We start from the raw sequence: 18,738 nt of genomic DNA, 5'->3' as shown, positions 1-18,738 counted from the left end.
CTCCAAAAGCTGGAGAAAAAAAATAAAATCTGTAGGGGTTCCAGACCACGAGACCACCCAGTCTCCTCTGGGCAATCAACCTAACATAAATCAAACAGTCCTCTTTGTATTTAGAGTTTTCATGGAAGGACCTGATGATGATGGTCACGTAGACTTCTGGCTTTCAGTCCATCAATGTTGGAGCATCATGATGCTTTGAGTAGGTGGAGGTGGCGCAGGCCGCCACCACAAAGAAACCGGAAAAAGAAACAGAAGAGAGAGTAGGGGTCAGTACGGATTTTAGAGCCACCATGAATAGTTATTATGAAGAATTGAACATACAGAGTATCAGTATTAAGTTAAAGTGAAGTTATGAGAAGGCCATGTTACAGTAATGTGTTTTCAGCAGTGTTTTAAAGTGCTCTACTGTATCAGCCTGGTGAATTCCTATTGGCAGGCTATTCCAGATTTTAGGTGCATAACAGCAGAAGGCCGCCTCACCACTTCTTTTAAGTTTAGCTTTTGGAATTATAAGGAGACACTCATTTGAGGATCTGAGGTTACGATTTGGAATATAAGGTGTCAGACATTCTGATATATAAGATGGAGCAGATTATTTAAGGCTTTATAAACCATAAGCAGTATTTTAAAGTCAATCCTGAATGACACAGGCAACCAGTGTAGTGACATCAAAACTGGAGAAATGTGTTCGGATTTTCTTTTCCCAGTTAGGATTCTAGCAGCTGCATTCTGCACTCGTTGCAAATGATTTATGTCTTTTTTGGGTAGTCCTGAGAGGAGTGCGTTACAATAATCTAGTCGGTTACCCCTAAGTTTTTTACTTCTGTCTTAACTTGTAATCCTAGTGCATCAAGTTTATTTCTGATAACCTCATTGAATCCATTATTGCCAATTACTAAGATTTCAGTTTTCTCTTTATTTAGTTTGAGAAAATTACTATTCATCCATTCAGAAATACCAGTAAGACATTGTGTTAGTGTATCGAAAAAGTCGGAGTCATCAGGTGCTATTGATAAGTACAGCTGTGTGTCATCAGCATAGCTGTGGTAACTCATGTTGTAACCTGAAATAATCTGACCTAACGGAAGCATGTAGATTGAGAAGAACAGCAGACCCAGGATAGAGCCTTGTGGACCACCATATCGGATATCATTGGTATAGAAACCAATAGGGGGAGCTCCAGACAGAAGTGCACAGATGCAGTCATGGGTTTATATAATACATATTTATTATACAAAATTCCTCAATACCTTTTGCAGGATCATATTCTAAAAGCACAAGAACAATTCTAATTATAATCGCAGTCCTCTTCCTCCTCTCAACTCCAGGCAACCCTTGTCCACTACCCTCCAGCTCCCTGACATGATAGTACTTTCAGTGCCAGGACATTACCCACAGGAAGCACTTCCGAGTTGGGTGCAAGCCCCACAAAGTAGAGATCACTTATCCCTGCAGTAACCCCCTGGCGGTATTCTCGGAACCCAACTACAATTCTGAGCATGCCCTACAGGTGTCTGCCTGGGTCACTTTTAAAAGTTTATTTCTCTTAAAATAATTTTTCTAAGTAAAAGTATACTATATCTCGTATCATGAAGACCTTTGTGAGCCTAGACCTGGACTGTATGAGTCGTCTTGTGGTAGACCACCTGCACCCACTGCAGTTTGTCTAACAGATAAAGACTGGAGTGGAAGTTGCAATTTTCTGTCTGCTCAACAATGTTTATTCTCACCTGGACAAAGCTGGCAACACTCTGAGGATGATGGATTTTTTGATTTCTCCAGTGCCTTCAATACCATCCAGCCATCCCTGTTAGGGGGTCAGTTCAGTGATATGCAGGTGGGCGAGCCTGTGCTGTCCTAGATGATGAACTAAATGTCACGCAGACTGCAGTTTGTGAGACTCGAGGACTGTGTGAGCAACACTGGAGCATCACTGAGAACAGTCCTGTCTCCTTTTCTCTTCACTCCATACACCTATAAATATAAGAGCAGATCATGTCACTTGTAGAAATTCACAGATGAGTCTTCACTTATGGGTAGATTGATAAGAGGATGAGGCAGAGGAGAGGAGTCAGGGGGAGAAGTTTTGAAATTTGTCTGCAACTTAACATCAACAAAACCAAGGAACTGCTTACTGACCATACCAGAGAGCCTCTATGTCTGGTCACTATACTGGCAGTAGATGTAGAGTTGGTCCACTCCTCTAGGTACTTGGGGGACCTCCTTAATGACAGGTTGGACTAGTCTCAGAACACAGAGGAACTGTAAAATAAAGGACAGAGCAGGCTTATTTTCCTTAGGAGACTGTTCCTTTAATGTGAAAAGTGACATCCTCTATGTCTTCTATAGCTCTGTGATGGCTAGTGCGATTTTTCTATGCTGTAGTGTGCTGTGCTTGTAACATCACTTCGGGAAAGGCTCACCGAATCAACAGGTGGATTAAAAGGGCAGGCTTAGTTATAGGACACCCCTGGAGGTCCTAGTGAAGGAGGGAATTAAAGCAAAACTGAGAGCCTTTATGAACAACCCTGCACATCCTCTCTTTGACACACCATCACAGGGAACTTTCAGCCAATGAATTATTCAGTGAAAGTATTTTAAGAATTAATTTTAGTGGTTAGTCTTTGGTGCAAAAGTAAGATCTTCAAATGTCCCTGGGGATCACCTTCCTGGCTCTGCTGAAGTAAACAGCACCATGATGGGATCAAGAAGGGGGCACTCACTCACATTGCCAATTTCTTCCATTTTCACCTTTCAGCTCTGAGAAGCCATCAGGAGAGGGTAACTGACCTGACCACAGGAAGAACTCCATATATTTATTGATTTCATCCATCTCCCGATCCTTTCACTTTAACAAAAAAAAAAAAACCTTTCCTGTCTCCCCTTGACTGATTGTTAGGAGTTTGTGTCTTTTTCCTAATTTTTTTGGAGTATGATTTAATTCTGGAATTTCTGTGCTAATTTTGTTAATTTTCAATCACTTCATCTAATTCTAATGTGAACATTTCTCTATTCCTTTTTATTTTAATTTTGAAATATTTTGTAGACCATTTTACTTTTGTCATTTTGTAATTTTGTGGCCATGATTATTTTGGTCTCCTCTTGTCAGAGCTAAAGCACTGGTTGTTAGGGTGTGTTCTTGAAGGTCATGACCTGTGATCACAATGCATCCAAGCTGTGGATTCAAAACCTAAATCTTTTAGTGCTTTTGCTGACTTTTCTGTCTTTGATTCCTAGTGTTTTATTCCTTTAGTTTTTGCTTTTTGACAACAGATTTTTATCTTGGGTTTTGGCTTAGATGCACATTATCACTGATCTACTGGTTTCTTTCGTTAATCTTCTAACTCCTTTTCAAACTTTGTCTGTCTGAAGCTATAACAGTCCAAGTTTTAAAGTATTCTATTGCAAGAAATTTTAAATAGACAAGCTAACAAAATTATTCCAGCAAATTGTTTGCTTGAGCATGTGATAAATAAGTATAAATAAGTTGGATCATTTTTCTTCTGCTTCTGTCCCCCCACTTCCAGCTGGTTGCATGCCCAGGATTTAAGATTCTAGGCCTGAGCTATTGGCAACAACCACAGACCCCACCACTTTGGCCCTCAACCCCGAGTGCAGACATTTCCTTTTTGTTGCTTTGAACTCCTCCAAGCTCTTGTAATTAGTGTTTCACCTCAGCCTCTAGTTACCATAGGCACCCCTAGTGACTCCCACGAGGTACTGCGGCAATGTAACACTCTGGAGCTCCTATGGCAGGCCCCCTGTGTGTGTTTTCCAGTCTTCTGGACTTGTTTCTCTTTCCAGCGATTCAGATCGTGAGCGGGGCTGGAAAGTCTGGAAGAGAAAGCACTGCTAATTAATCACAAGGAGTGCTGCTAGTAACTGAACGGCCGTCAATAAACAGATTGCTCTCTGCTCACTTTCATTGCTGTGCCTCCTTGGGGACATTCTGTTGGGTGGCTCCAAGAAGTTATTTTTGTGCCTTCCTACCCCAACCAGGTGTTCTTTGTATTTCACACCGCTCACGTCTCCCGTGAGTGCCACAGCTTGAATTCATGTGACTTCCACTGCCTTGTAACAATGAACAATGGAAGCAGCACCTCATTTCTTTACAATTCAAAGCCTTTAACCTTTACATGGCACTTTTCATTGTGAAACTTAAGAGTTGGAGATGCAGCTAAATATCCAAAAGAGGTCCTTTTTGTAAACTTCTTATGTACTAGCAGTTCATTCCTACCTGTCCAAGGTGTACGTGTTGGCTTAATCAGACCCATACAAATAAGTGTGCCCTGTGCTGGACTGATGCCATTTCAGGGTTGGTTCCTGCCTTTAGTGTAATATGTTTAGGATCACACAAGTGACCCTGAATAGAATACCATGGCTAGAAATTAGACCCCTTTATGTTCTTCACAATTTATTGTGTTGTAAATTTAATTTGAAATGATTACATTTTCCATTTTTGCCAATCAGTTCACAGTCGATAACCAATAATGACAAAGTGAAAATATCTCTTGCAAATTTAATAAAAAATCCAAAACTGAAATCTCTCATTCCTAGAAATATTCAGACCCTTAATTCAGTACATTGTAGAAACGTCTTTGGCAGCAGTTGCAGCTTCGAGTTGTCTTGTGTAAGTCTCCTCAAGCTTTGCACACCTGGATTTGTGCAGTTTGTCTTATTCTTCATGGCCAATCCCCTCAGCTCCAATCGATTGGATGGGAACTGTGTGTTTGGGTCATTGTCATGTTGAAAAGTGAACCATTGCCCAAGTCTGAGGTACTATGGAGAAGGCTTCCCCCTAAAGGATTTTTCTGTTTTTGGCTGCATTTATCCTTCCCTCAATTCTGACCAGTCTCCCTGTTCCTGTACACCAGTAACATCATGATACTGCCATCAAAGCATGGTGCTAAATAGGTGAAGAGCAGTGCCTGGTGTTAGCCAGACACGGTGCTTGGAATTCTGCCCAAAGAGTTCCATTTTTGGAGCAGATACCATTCTCGCTGTTCTTGTGAACAGTCGCATCCTTCCTTGAGGGACAGCATCAGGGGGCTGGGGTTGTGACTTTTACCTGTTCTAAATTGGCTGTTGAAGTGTGCGTTTCTCTTAAATAAAAAGTGCAGGTTGGCAGCTGTGGAGCAGCAAAGTCGGGCATTACTGCATAATTTAATTTTCTGTTCCAAGAGCATTGGAAATCGATACTGTAATTCATAGTAAAACCGTACCAAGCGCCTTCATCGGCATTCAAGGTTACTCATGGACTTCTATTCTAAAGACCTGAGGAGTGGGGGGCAGTGAAGGGGGGGGTCAGCGTCAGATCATGGAGGAATTAGGGTTGGATGCGATTAGGAAATCTGTGCTCTGCAAGGTCAGTAGCATCTGTGGGATAGCTCATCCATCTGGGGCAACCTGAATGGTGGGCATGTCAGCCATCCCCAAGTTCTATGCTATAATGCCCATGTGTCCTCCAGTACAATGATTTAGTGACTGGAGACAACACTGGGGTGGCAAGCAGCAGGCCAAGATAGTCTTTCAGGAGTTTACCTGATCTTGGGACTGGATTCGTAGTGCTCCCCCCAACACCCCTCCTAATCCTCCCCACTTCCAGGATGTATGTATGATGCAGAGAACCACTCTAGCCATGGTGATTTATGAAAACAGACAGCCGGCTTTGGCCCCAAGTGCCCTGGTGGCACCTCCGCCAGCCTGACTTCACTACCATCAGGTGGCAGAGCTGCTGATTAAAGCAGGCAGTGGGAAGTGAGCCGGCAATGAAAGCTGGAGAGTGGAGAAAACAAGGGGTGGAAATCAGTGGACACTGGGAGTCCGCTTTCCTAAATTTTAAAAGGCTTTCCTGGGGAAGATTTGCACCCAAAATGTATTTTCTTCTTTGGTGGGGAAAAAATAAGAAATGTTTTAATGAGATTTTCAAGTTAGGTTGGATTTTTTTTTTTTTTTTATAGATGATGCATCCCTAGCACACGATAACTTCAGTCAGCCTTGTATTGTATTTGATTTGATTTTGGTTTACGTTTATTTATTTTTTTTCATTTAAGTGTTGCCTCATTCCAAAATTTCAAATGGTGTGCACAGAATCACCGTGCTTGTATCATACAGGTACGTCCTCACACTTAGGGGAGCACATACATGTGCAGAATTACCTCATTCAAATGACACATACACAGAGTAACTGTGCGCCATATCCTCGTGCCCAAAATGCACTCTCCCATTGGCATCCAGGCGGACACACACACAAGCACTCACACATGCACAGAATTATTGTATGATAGTGAGAGTTTGCATACACACTCCTGCACCAGCTCAGAACCAGTCCTGTCACAGATAGACAGGCAGGTGCAAAGTTCTTGTGCTCAGACTGCACGCTTATATATATTTATTATTTTATACACACACATATACACAGTGGCACCCGGGTTAGTAATCACAAATGCATAGATTCACTGCTTGTGTATGTGTGTATATCGCCTCTGAGTCTCACACACACACATTTACAAGCGGGCATACGCGCTCTGTGCATGTCCTTCTCTGGGCACATTTCTGCACCTCTGTCCATGAAGAATAGCTCAGTGTCAGTCCAGAGGGTGTTTAGTCTCTTCCTGAGACATTTGCTCTTTCCACTCTGTCTGCTGTGATCTTGTGGCCCACTTCCCCTACTGCACAGCCTCTTCCTGTTTCTCACTCTCACTTTGCCTACTCATCTGTCTTTTATTATTCTTTTCAGCTCGGACAGAAGGTCAGGTTGGATTTCTACGAGGAAGGAGACATGGTGCTGGACCACAGATGCGGCAGAGAAGAGCCTCCTCTATCCCATACTGGGCCTACTCAGGTGAGCTCATTTGTTCTTGTACTGCTGTGCAGAGCTGGGCCGGACCGCTGGTAGGGATTCTCGTTCTTCTATTTTGTATGATTCATTCAGTAAAGTGTAATGGACTGACGCTTCTCTTGTTTTTGGCTTTGGTGCCATTTGACATTTTTGGGATCATAAGTTTTTCATGTTTCTAGCTTGTTGGATTTTCTTCATTTTTAGTTGTTTTTGTCTTATTGACGATACTTTCAGCTTTTCTGGTAAATGTACCTGTGTATCAAGAACCAGGCTGACATATATATGTGTGTGATGTCGCTGGCTGTCTTACTGGTACCCAGAATTGGCTGATCTCAGTGGGATTCTTTGTCTGGGTGGAGCTGACTTAACACCCATACTACATTCAACCATGTTGGAGTGCTAAAATGGATAATGACAATTATGGCTTTCATGTGCTGGTAATGCCTTTGTACCTGACAAGGATGGCTTCAGGTGTAGAGAGGAGGATGCTTGTTGAGGATGGTGGTGTCGTTAGATGTTCTTATGTAGACCTTTTAATAAAAAAAATGCTCTTCCATAAAGGGAGCCGAATAAAACACTTCATGAGTCCTTTCTTGATTGAAAGTTTTACACTGTGTGCTTTTACAGATGGGCTTAAGGTTTATGTAGACCTGATATCGGAGGTGAAGGGACAACTGGCCTGGTGTTGCGGCAAGATCTAGAACAACATCACCCATTACTGGTGTCATATGAGCGGAACTTTGAAGAGTGGTTACCAGGTCTCATTTCTCCATCTTGGAGAAGCTGTTGTGGATAAAGCATTGACTAATGGAAGATTTGAGAAATAAGTTAGGACCTGATGGAATCGCTAGGCTCCATGTTCATTTGCTGTTTACTCATCAACAAGTAGTGCTGCTATCCATCCAGGTTGTATTTGGGGTAAATGCCACCTTCATCACTTTGCTTCAGAGTTTTGGTACATTTTAGCAGTTAAGAACATCAATGGTTCAGATTTATAATGAGTGAATAAATGTTGTAACCGCTCCTGTTTTTGATTGTAGTACACTCTGTTAGTGTCTCTGGGTAACTTAATGATACATGAAATGTGTAGTCATGCCTGGTTTGGGCTGTCTGTGATCAATTTCGGTGAAATCACAGTCTGACACCTGACTACAAGATAAACAGGTAGAGGCTAAATTGGGGATATTATTGGTGAAGAGGGGTCCCTTTGTGACGCCTCCACGACAAGACGAAGCTGTAGTAGAATACTCTGTTGTGAAAACTGCTATATATTACTGGTACTTCATTCATCTATCCATTTTCTAACTTTGTTTACCCAGTCCACGGTAGCAGGGACACTGATGTTTTTTAGGATGGTATTGGGCATAAAATAAGTTGCATAAACCACTGTATTTGTACTAATGTGTTCAGGTTTTATTTGTTGGAAATCAATGCTCTTCAGTGAAGTCCTCTTTTACAGTCCCCTTCATATCTTATACAAGACTCTGCTCCCTTTTATGCTTGGCCACGCTCAGGGTTGTGGCTGAAGGAGAAGCTAAGGAAAGTTTTTCCTGGGCCTGTGGATGACATGAAGGCCAGGCAGAAGTAGCAATTACAAAAGTCCCAAAACATCCTGCCATGGCCAGCCTTCCAGGGTTCAACCTTTCACACAGTGCATGATGAGGTTCATCTAAGCCTTTCAGCTCCTCTCCTCCTGGAGCACTGGTTCAAGCCACTGTCCCACCTCCAGAGATTGTGGTCCTCCTTATTCCTCTGTCAAAGACTGTTCATCACAGTTCTTAATGCAGACTGCCAAGTGTGGTACCAGGGCATACCTGCTGAGGATTTCTAGAGAGGACCAAATTGCCGGTCTTCCCCATTACTCTTGTATTTTATGATGTCATTCTGTATTTCATTTATTATAGTTTTTTCTGCATGTTTTCCACACTATTTTCTCACTGTAGTGAGGTTTTTGCTCATGAGAATTTTGATTATCATGTTGTTTTTTTGTTTGGACTCTTCTTCAGCATTTTTATATTTATATTGTGTAGTTTCATCACAATTTTGGTTTACTGTTGGCTACTGCCATCGGATGCAATGTTTCCCTTTTAGCGACCCGTATTTGCACTTTGTGTGATGTCATTGGAAAAACTGGATAAAAGTTTGTCGCTTTGGCCCCTTCTTTGTCCAAGATTACAGAAAACTCCACACCTTCTTGCGATTCTTATAATTTGTTTTTTGATATTCTGGTTGCTAAATTTTTGGTAAGTCCATTTAAATTTGACTTTTGGTATTTGTTTAAAAGGTTAAGACTCCCATATTCTTGACTTCCAGGTGGTGATTCTTCCGCACTTCTTGATTATGCCTTTTCTCCCAAAACGTTAGAAATATTGTGACGAGAACAGGCCATTCACTCAAGTCCATCCATCTTAGTTATAGGTTGATTGGCAAAAATGGCAAATGTATCCATTTTAAATAAATGTGCAACACAATAAAGTGTGCAGAAAGTGAAGTGTGTCTGAATACTTTCTGAATGCACTCTACCTTTTTATACGCAGATTTTGGTAACTCAATTAGAATTTGTGGGCTTGGCAATGCCAGGACATGTTTTGGCACCTGGTGATTCTTTCCATAGAATACTGTATGTCTGTTCATAAAGTGGATGGATGAAATTTACGGTGCTTATATAACCTCCACTTTATTCGTTTGCATAATCTGTGCCTTAAGTAGCATATAAAGTTAATCACAGTGATGAGTGTAATTATAATAAAATAATAAAAACTAGAAGTAATGCCTCCTTCTTCTGGAGTGTGATATTAAGTTATTCATTTAAATTCAGCTGGGAAATTATTCAAAATTCTGAGGGCATCGTCACCCTCCTTGACAACCCCCAGCCGTTCTTCGTTCTGGCACAGTCAGCTTTTAAGCGCCATTTCTAACGTCACTAGGTCTACTGTTCCAACCAACCGCATTGCTCCGTATGCAAAGCACTCATGTATTTTTTAAAATTGAATTTGATGTAAAAGTACATTTCATTTATTATCGAATGAATCTCCTGTTCAGATGAAAGAAAACTCATTACACTATCAAGTAAGCCCCCCTCCTTCCTCCACACCTTTAGAATTTTTAATAAGCTGAATATTTAATTTGGAAGCTTTTGAGCCATTCATTCCCACTTCAGTAAGTTGAGGAAGGCAGTGTGTGACTTTCAGACTTGAAACTTTTTGTTCTTGATGCCTGCGAGGCGCTGCTGGGCCGATGGATGAAACGACGAGGGGCTGCAAGTCATCAACACTGTGATGCTTTCTTCTCACCTGGACATACTATATTCTACTCGTGATGAAGCTTGTGTGATGGCGGAGTTGCTGCTTAGTCCATGTCTTCAGTTCCTCCATCTTTGCCGTCCCTAATGATCAAGTCTGAGTGTGCAGGTGGTATGGTGATGGAGTGGGCTGTCTGAACCACAGTGGTCAGATGGCCAGTCTGCCATATAACATAGTGAACTATAAACCAGCTCTTTAAGTTGTGCCACCTATAATAAAAGGCGCGCATTATACAGTGCTGAGCCAAAGCATTATAGCCAATCCCTGATATGATGCCAACTCACTGAGGCATGGACTGTACAAGACAGATTGAGGAGCAGTTTATTGTTTAATACAAATAAATTATGTCAAAGTATTGATATAGATTATCTGTATGAAATATCAACCTGGATATTAATGCATTTTGCAAAGCTTCTCTCTGGGTTATACTTTATTTAATGGGCCATTATTTCTGATGGACTCCACAAGACCTCGGAAGCTTTCTGTGGTATCTGGCACCAGGAATGTTCACAGCAAATCCTCTAACTCCACCGCAAATTGGACTTGTCGTTTCTGCATATGACACAGAAGCATCGACTGGGTTGAGATCTGGGGAATTTGGAGGCCAGGGCAGCATCTTGAACTCTTCATTACTTTCCTCAAACTATTAGGATATTTTCCCCTTTTTTGTGGCCTGGGAAGGCTGAAGCCTAACCAGTGCAGATTGGGGCGAGACCTTCTGGGTTAATGCCTATTTTTGGACAGAAGGCCCTGGCCTGATTTAGGTGTCTTTTCAGAGGCCTCACACCCTGTCACCATTTTAAATGTGCAGAATTATAACATACAAGGTTAAGGTTCGAGTTATGGGAGGATTCTTTTACTCAGGAGTGGGCGTATTGTAGAGTAGTCGTGTCGTGTACTGTAGGGCAGCAGTCAGACCCTTGTCTGAGTTTGAGTAGTCCAAATCATGTGACATAAACTTACTGTTATGAGTGGGTTCATTTATTAAGTTTTTCTGCTTCACTTCATGAGGTTTAGCATTCGTTTGGAGTGTTTCTAGAGCCCTAAATTATGAATCTTACATCTTTTTTTTAGATATATTAATTTTTTTCACATTGTCTCAGTTATTTACAATCCCTGCCATTTTGTCTTCCCATTCATATCATTAGGGGTATGCTCTCAGAGGACATAACCCACATTGACAATGTGACATGTTTAAAATGTCACCAGTAAAGTAATTTCTATACCCAAGGTTAGGGATTCATAAAAACCCTTTTGATGCTGGATTTTGTGACAAGTCACTCACTGTGCTTAGTCTGTTTTGGGTATTGACTCTTGCCTATGATTGTTTTCGAGTTTTGCTTCTCATTTTTGTCTTTGACTCTGTGCAGTGGATCTTGCAGTTCTGGCCCATTTCTCACTCCGTCTACAGTACTTCTTCTGGTTTTCCTTCAAGTAAACCCCTGACAAATCCACTTTCTGCCAGTACACATGGAGTCTGACTGGTTGTTCAGTGGAGCTCTGTAGGTCTCCAGCTAGACCTTTCTCATTATACTGGTCTTACAGTAATTCCTTACAATTCGTTATGCTTTTGTAATAGCACCACCTAGACACGGCTTTGTCTAGTAGTGGTATGTTATTGAATGGAGTGAAGAGAAAATCATTCACTGAGCTCTTTGCACTTTGCCCACATCCCAAATGACCAAGCACCAGTCCACAGTCTCTTCCTGTATCCCATGTGCCATTTCTGGATTCCTGAGCCTGCACTCCATATGTACATTTTTAGTAACTTGTTATATATTTAACAAAAGGGAGGCCCACCTAGCTAATTAATGAAGCAAAGAGGGGCCAGCGTGCTCAGATGAGTGCCACGCTGGGTGGCTTACCTATTCATAAAGCTGCTGCTGACGTGTCCTCCTTGTCCTGTCAGTTTGCAGATATTTTTTTTTTTTTGCACTCATTTGCTTCATCACCTTGACCTGCAGAGGACAGCATGAAAGAAGGAGAAATTGACGCAGGCGGTCATCAGCTCATTAGAAAGCAGGAGAAATCGGACCAATTTACAATGCCAAGGAGGACTGGACGGAATGGGGGAAGCAGTGGATCTGGATGACTGAGCCGATAACTAAGAAATTATTTATTTTTGGGTATGTGTGTGTGTACTGAACTAGAGCATTAGGGCCTGAGGGTGAAGTGTGTCTCTAAAAGTCCAACTGGTGTCCCCAGATGACACCACTCTATACTGTGGTGGTCTGTACATTAGCTTTGGTAGAAACCAACGCCAGGAAAGCCAGGTAATTTCTGCAAATGGGTTTATCAGCAGAGTGATGTCACCCTAGCGGTTTCTTCTTAATTGTTTCATCTCGGCTAAAGACGCAGCAGCTTTGTGAGCAAAATAAAAAGTGGGGGAGGGGAGAATGGCTGATATCAGCTGCTCTCTTTTGTTATTGTGCCCGTGTGTGCGGGTGGGGATAGTGGCAGGGTGGCATCCAGTTGTGCTGCTTGATTTTTATCTGACTGACTAATTTTTTCCAAAACACCTCACTAATCCCTAATGCATGCCATATTGTTTCTGTGTTTCTAGAGTAGGAGTGTCGGCAGGAAGGGAAATTCATTGCCATCCATTGAGGTACCAATGGGGCCTGAAGTGGAGGCAGGACTTGTTTTCTCTAGCACCTTTCATAGTGAGACCACATTCCCATTAAGCACAGCACAGTTGTTTCTGTATATTTGACTAACCACAGACGGAATGAGTTATCCTATACCAGAAGCCATACCACATGTTTGGGCATGGATGGGAGAAAAACTAGAGAAAGCTTGGGTCACTGCAGGAAGAGATGTTGGTGAGGCCAGCAGGGGGTGTTTTACTCTGTGTTTGGATCCCAATACCCTAGTGCACTGGCAGGGACACTGGGCTGTAAAAATTGGTGCTGTCCTTCAGTTGAGATATAAAATCGAGGTCCTGACACTCGGTGGTCATGAGATCCTTGGGGAACTTTTGAAACCCGTAGGGTGTACCCTGATGTCCTGGCTTAATTGGCCACCACAGCCCCATATCATCTCCTGTCCTTTATGAGCTAACTATCTCTGTCATTCTTTCACTACCTAATAGCTAAAGTGGGGTGTGTGTTGTATGTATGGTGGATGCTGCACATTGGTGGTCTCCCCACTGTCTATGTAAAGCACTTTGAGTAGTTAGAACAGTACTACAGTATATACAGTAAATGTAACTAATTAATTGTCACACAGGGTGTCTGGAATACATTAAATCTGATAATGCTTTTATTTTTGTATTGTTACTTTTTTAACGAATGTCTGTCCAGAATGCTGTATAGGAACCTCACAATTATTTACCTTTTTTCAAGCCACAGTGCTCACGCCCTGTTAGGGACTGTTAATCCTTAATCTCTCAATGGAGAGGCCATTGTAGCAAACTTGGGTATTTCTCGTGTGTTTGGAACAGCTGATGCCAATCATATACCCCTTCTTACCTGATAAGGACAGATGGAGTAGCCCTATTAAAATGTGCTGCATTTATATAGAGTTCTAGGAAGTAATGCTCATTGTTTTATTACCCATATTGCTTTTTCATTTGTTTTTTTTCCTTCATTCATCTTCTTGATTTCTGTAGGTCTCTTTTGCTTTGACTGTTGAAAGTAAGTGAGCTTGAGTGGAATTTTAAGCTATTCCAACATCAAAGGTTCAGCCGCTTCCAGATCTCTGCAGAGAGACACACAAGCAGCAAAAGATCGACATTCCATCTCCCCAGCTTCGGCAAGACGCCCCCCACAAACCCCTCCGAGTCAGGGAGATCTGTGAAAGTAAATGAGAAAGAAAAACAGCATAAAATAAAAATGAATACTTTGGATTTTTTTAAACTTGCTTTTCCATGACAGAGGGGTGTGAGCCTACATGGACTACATCGGGAGAAAGGCGGGAAGAGTCTCTCACACGCACATACACGCACACACACGCACACACACACACACACACATACACGCACCCATTTATTCTTTTGCTATACCTCCTTCATCCAGGTTTATGGTCATGGGATGGATGCCAGAGCCTATCCCAGCTGAACTGGCTGTAAGGCAGGAACAGTAATAATCGTGTTAATGAGATGAAAAATGACAAAAGTCAGGAATTGATGTGGGCACAATGAGAAAGGGCAAACTGCACACAGAAATGAAGGCAGACTGTGTCACCTTTGTAAAAACACATAATCTTAAAAAAGATCAGGGAGGATCAACCCCAACAGCTGACCAAAATATCAAGACAATAGAAACAACACACCATGCTGTGATAAATGTACATAAAACCAGGCCAATATCTCTAAAGACCATTGAGTTCTAGAAGTCAAAGAGGGGCTATGGTGATGCACTCACTTGTTGCAGGAATGGTGTCTTCTGTTCAGAGCTTTCCTTACACAAATGTCAACGACCTCCAGCCGCCTGAAGGCCAGGTTGAATTGGAATCCTTTTTACTCTTTATGAACATTAAGATGGAGAAGCATAAGTAGCACAGCGCAGGTGAAATTTCAGCTAAGTATAAAAATCAATGCGAGATGTTCTTTTTGTATGCTGTTCAAGTGCTCAGTAATTTGATCTTGATGTGGACCAGATGGATGGCTTTAACTGAAGGCCCACTTGAGCAGGAGTTCATCATTTTGTAAGGAGGGATGCTGCTGGTGTGGGATGATTTGAAATGTCTCCCACCTTTTCTGCAGAGGCAGTTTGGAAATCTTTCAGTGCTTATCCATATTGTGTACTGTATTTGCGTCTGTCTGTATATACTGTATGTATGTGCAGGCATATATAGAATAAAATATATCTCGTGGACTTCATGGGAGCCCCAACTACCAGACACTAGTCAGTTAAATGAAATAGAATGTTTATTTTATAATTGGCCCACCTTTTACTCTGTTAAGATACAACGCAATATAACTGAAAGAACAAGCAACTCTGTCTCCTTTTTACTATAGCCGCTGTGAGCCTCATTCACCTCCTCCTGATTCTCACCCTGAGGTAGTTGAGGTAGTTTTATGCTGGACTCAGGAGTACTTCTATTGCTATGACATTGCCTAAAGGAAGCACTTCATGGTCATTTGGAAGTTCCCAATAATAGGGGTATCCAGTCGTCACAGCAGCACCCAGAGACCCCAACAGGGTTACCCTTCCACACTACAACTCCCAGGCAACCTTGCTGGTGTCCATACTGGACTCCTATCAGAGGAGCAGTCTCACTCTTGCATTGAGGGACAAATGGTTAATAAACTCCCTTTGTCCATCATCCATCCATTATTTGTTCCTCCCAACTGGGATAGAAATTGTTGATCTTCCCGGCCAGGTTGCACCCCCCTTCTTATTGTCCTTTGGCCTCTGCTCACACCCTTACTGTATCTGAGGATGTGAACAGTTCCACCCCGGGATGAGAGGGGCTCCTGAGTCTAACAGTATCATCTGCTTCCCTCCAGTATGAACCTTTGACCAGGGAGGATACCTAGCCACACCTTGTAGCCCTGAGAAAGCTCTGCCCCATTTGGTCCCTTCAGTATAAAAAGGAGCCATTTCTGGAAAGTGGTATCGCATATTGACCTGACACATGCTGAGAGCAGAGCAACTAGTTGGCCTCCGTTGTTAAGGCAAACCACACCTCCCTGTTTTGCTCTTATTTTTGGGGCATAAGGCGGTGTTTTCTGTTATTAGTAATTGGGGTAAGCCTGGCTGGTATGCTGGTTTCTCATGAGATAGATAGATATATAGTAAACGCAGCAGATATAGTACCAGTGGGCCCCCGTTGGCAGTAGGGTCCAAGAAAATGGCACATGACGGGGTTAAAACAGTGCAATTAAAGATGTGCTCCCCAGTGGTACGTCTCAGTTGCTCGGAGTCAAAATACTGACTGTCTCCTTTTAGTCCCAGATGGTTGTATATGCTGGGTTCTTAATAAAATGGACCCGGAAGTGCTGTCACTCCTCTTCTAGATGACATTCCCTTCAACTGCAGACAGAATAAGATTTTGTGTTAAAAAGTGCACCCCCACTTGACCTGGGGTGGTATTGCTTACCTGAGTAGAGCTTTAAGGATGCCTCCTATTCACATGTGCCTCACTACGTGTATGTGTGTTTGTACTCAGCGAAGGGGGTGACTGTGATGGACGGCTGGCAGCTTATCCCGGCCGACACATCCAAGACGTCCATACGCAGGGTACCATGGAGGATAGAGTTTGGCTTCACAGCCCTGCTGGGTGCCATCGTGGGATGCTGCAGGGAGACGCGGGGATTTCTATTTTCCTGGTAGCCCAGAAGTACTCCTTAGTCACGAGGACGGAGAAACAGAAGTACTTCCGGGCTGAAGAAAAACACAAGTCTTTGTCTGACCCGGGAGTGCTATGGAATCACATGCACAGAAGAACAGGAGCACTTCCGGGTCAAGGACTATTTAAAGAACTGGTTAAAACCCAGCAAGCTGAGCTGGAGGTGGGAGGGATTGTGACAGAGCTTCTGGGAGGAGCGGAGGATTTAGTATTTATGATTACTGATTTAGTAATTGTGGTGAGTGTGGTGCTTGGTTCACTGTATTTAAGAAAATAATTAAAATTCAACTTCTGGGTGATTTTACCCCGTGTCCTGCGTACAGTGCCTATAAAAAAGTATTCGCCACATGAAAGTTTTCCTATTTTTTGTTGTACAACTTTGAATCACAGTGGCTTTAATTTGCCTTTTTTGACATTGAGCAACACAAAAGACTTGTTAATGTTGAAGTGAAAAGAATCTCAGCGTAGCGATCAATATTAATTACACAATTAAAAGAGAAAATAACTGATCACATCATAAGTATTCGCCAAGCCATGCCAACCTTAAATCTGTGTGCACAGGTCTCTCTGTATCAGCTAATGTTCCCCCTTCTTTAAATCTGCTCCAGTTCTGTCATGTGTCATGTTTATTGTGAGTGAGCAGTCTTCTTCTTCAAGTCTGGCCTCAAATTCTCAGTTGGATTGTGATCTGGACTCTGATTCAGCCACTCCAGGACATTATCATTGTTGTTTTGATGCCCTTACTGTGTAGCTTTGGCTTTTTGCTTGGGGCTATTATTTTTCTGGAAAGCAAGTCTTCTCCCAAGGCATTGGTTTCTTGCAACTGCATCATGTGCTCCGCCAGGATTTTCTCCTGTTTTGCTGTATTCATTTTACATTCACAAGTCTTCCAGGGCCTGCTGCAGAGAAGCATCTCCATAGCCTGCTGCCACTGCCATGCTTCGTGGTCAGAATAGTTTTTCTGATAACGTGCAGTGTTAACATGGTGTTTAATCTGATGATCATCTCATCATACTGCAGAAATTACTTCCGGCTGTCTTGCGAGTCTCCCATGTGCCCACTGCTGAGGTGTCTTGTGCATTTTTCCACTTTACCACTCTCCCATAAAAGAGTGACGGGGTGAAGCACCTGGTCACAGTTTTTGTCTGCACTGGTTCTCCAATGTTCTTCACTGTGGCTTGTATCTCCTTCAGTGTTTTCAAAGGTCTCTTTGTAGCCTCCCACACAAACAGGTGCAAAAGTCAAGCAGTGCTGCCACCTAGTATGTTTTGGAGGGGTGGTCCTTCCATTATACTGGCCTCCCAGCTGGTAAAGTGTCTTCTGTCCAACCCTGCACAAATGCCAGTCCATCCATGTTTACACACTATGCCAGCCACCTGACTGAGACAGGGTTCTTCCAGGCTAGGATGTCAGTTCATCCATGCCATTCTTTACATTGTACTGTATATAGCATATGTGTGTGTATGCATATATAGATTAAACATGGCATTAACTTTTAATGTTTTATTTTCCTAATTTTGTATTTAAACTGATATGTTATTTTAAGTCCCAGAAAATCTTTTTTCACAAGCCTTTATTTATCAGCTCTTTATGATCTATGGAAAGATCCTTCTGACCTCCACGAAGCAGGTCAGGTGACAAGTAATGAGTGATAAAAGGCTCTTCTCAGCAGAGGCAGTTAGGGCTGTTAAGATGTAAAGAAGCAGGACTGGCAACAGGCGGCTCAGACACACACACACACACACACACACACAGAAAGTACAGCCCACACGCTGGCTTATCGAAGATCCTCACTTCTCCATTTATTGGTACACACCAGTGGATTATTAGCCCATCAGTTCTTTGGCATGTTATCACCATCATTCTCATTATAGGTTTAAAAAAAGGTCATTATTGTCACATGTACGGAGTGTAGTGCTCCTGAATGTGCTAGCGGAGTTCTCGTTTCTTTAACTTCTGTCGACAACAACAACAACATTTATTTCTATAGCACATTTTCATACAAAAAAATGTAGCTCAAAGTGCTTTACAAAATGAAGAATAGAAAAATAGAAGACACAATAAAAAATAAACATAAGTCAACATTAATTAACATAGAATAAGTAAGGTCCGATGGCCAGGGTGGACAGAAAAAACAAAAAAAAAATACTCCAGAGGCTGGAGGAATAAAAAATAAAATCTGTAGGGGTTCCAGACCACGAGACCCCCCAGTCCCCTTTGGGCAATCTACCTAACATAAGTCAAACAGTCCTCTTTGTATTTAGAGTTTTCATGGAAGGACCTGATGATGATGGTCACGTA

General features: G+C 42.3%; 1 protein-coding gene across 1 annotated transcript in view; it reads left to right on the top strand.

The window, feature by feature from the left end:
• ptprga (protein tyrosine phosphatase receptor type Ga) overlaps positions 1-18,738 on the top strand; it is a 399,554-nt gene that overhangs the window by 81,387 nt on the left and 299,429 nt on the right. Inside the window, exon 2 of the mRNA XM_039770749.1 lies at positions 6,740-6,844. Coding sequence (XP_039626683.1) covers positions 6,740-6,844 — 105 coding nt within the window. The remainder of the gene's footprint in view (positions 1-6,739; positions 6,845-18,738) is intronic.

Source organism: Polypterus senegalus, chromosome 12 (assembly GCF_016835505.1).
Source record: "Polypterus senegalus isolate Bchr_013 chromosome 12, ASM1683550v1, whole genome shotgun sequence".
NCBI lineage: Eukaryota > Metazoa > Chordata > Cladistia > Polypteriformes > Polypteridae > Polypterus > Polypterus senegalus.
The sequence above is the reverse complement of the archived record's forward strand: the minus strand, read 5'-3'. Positions and strand labels throughout refer to the sequence as shown.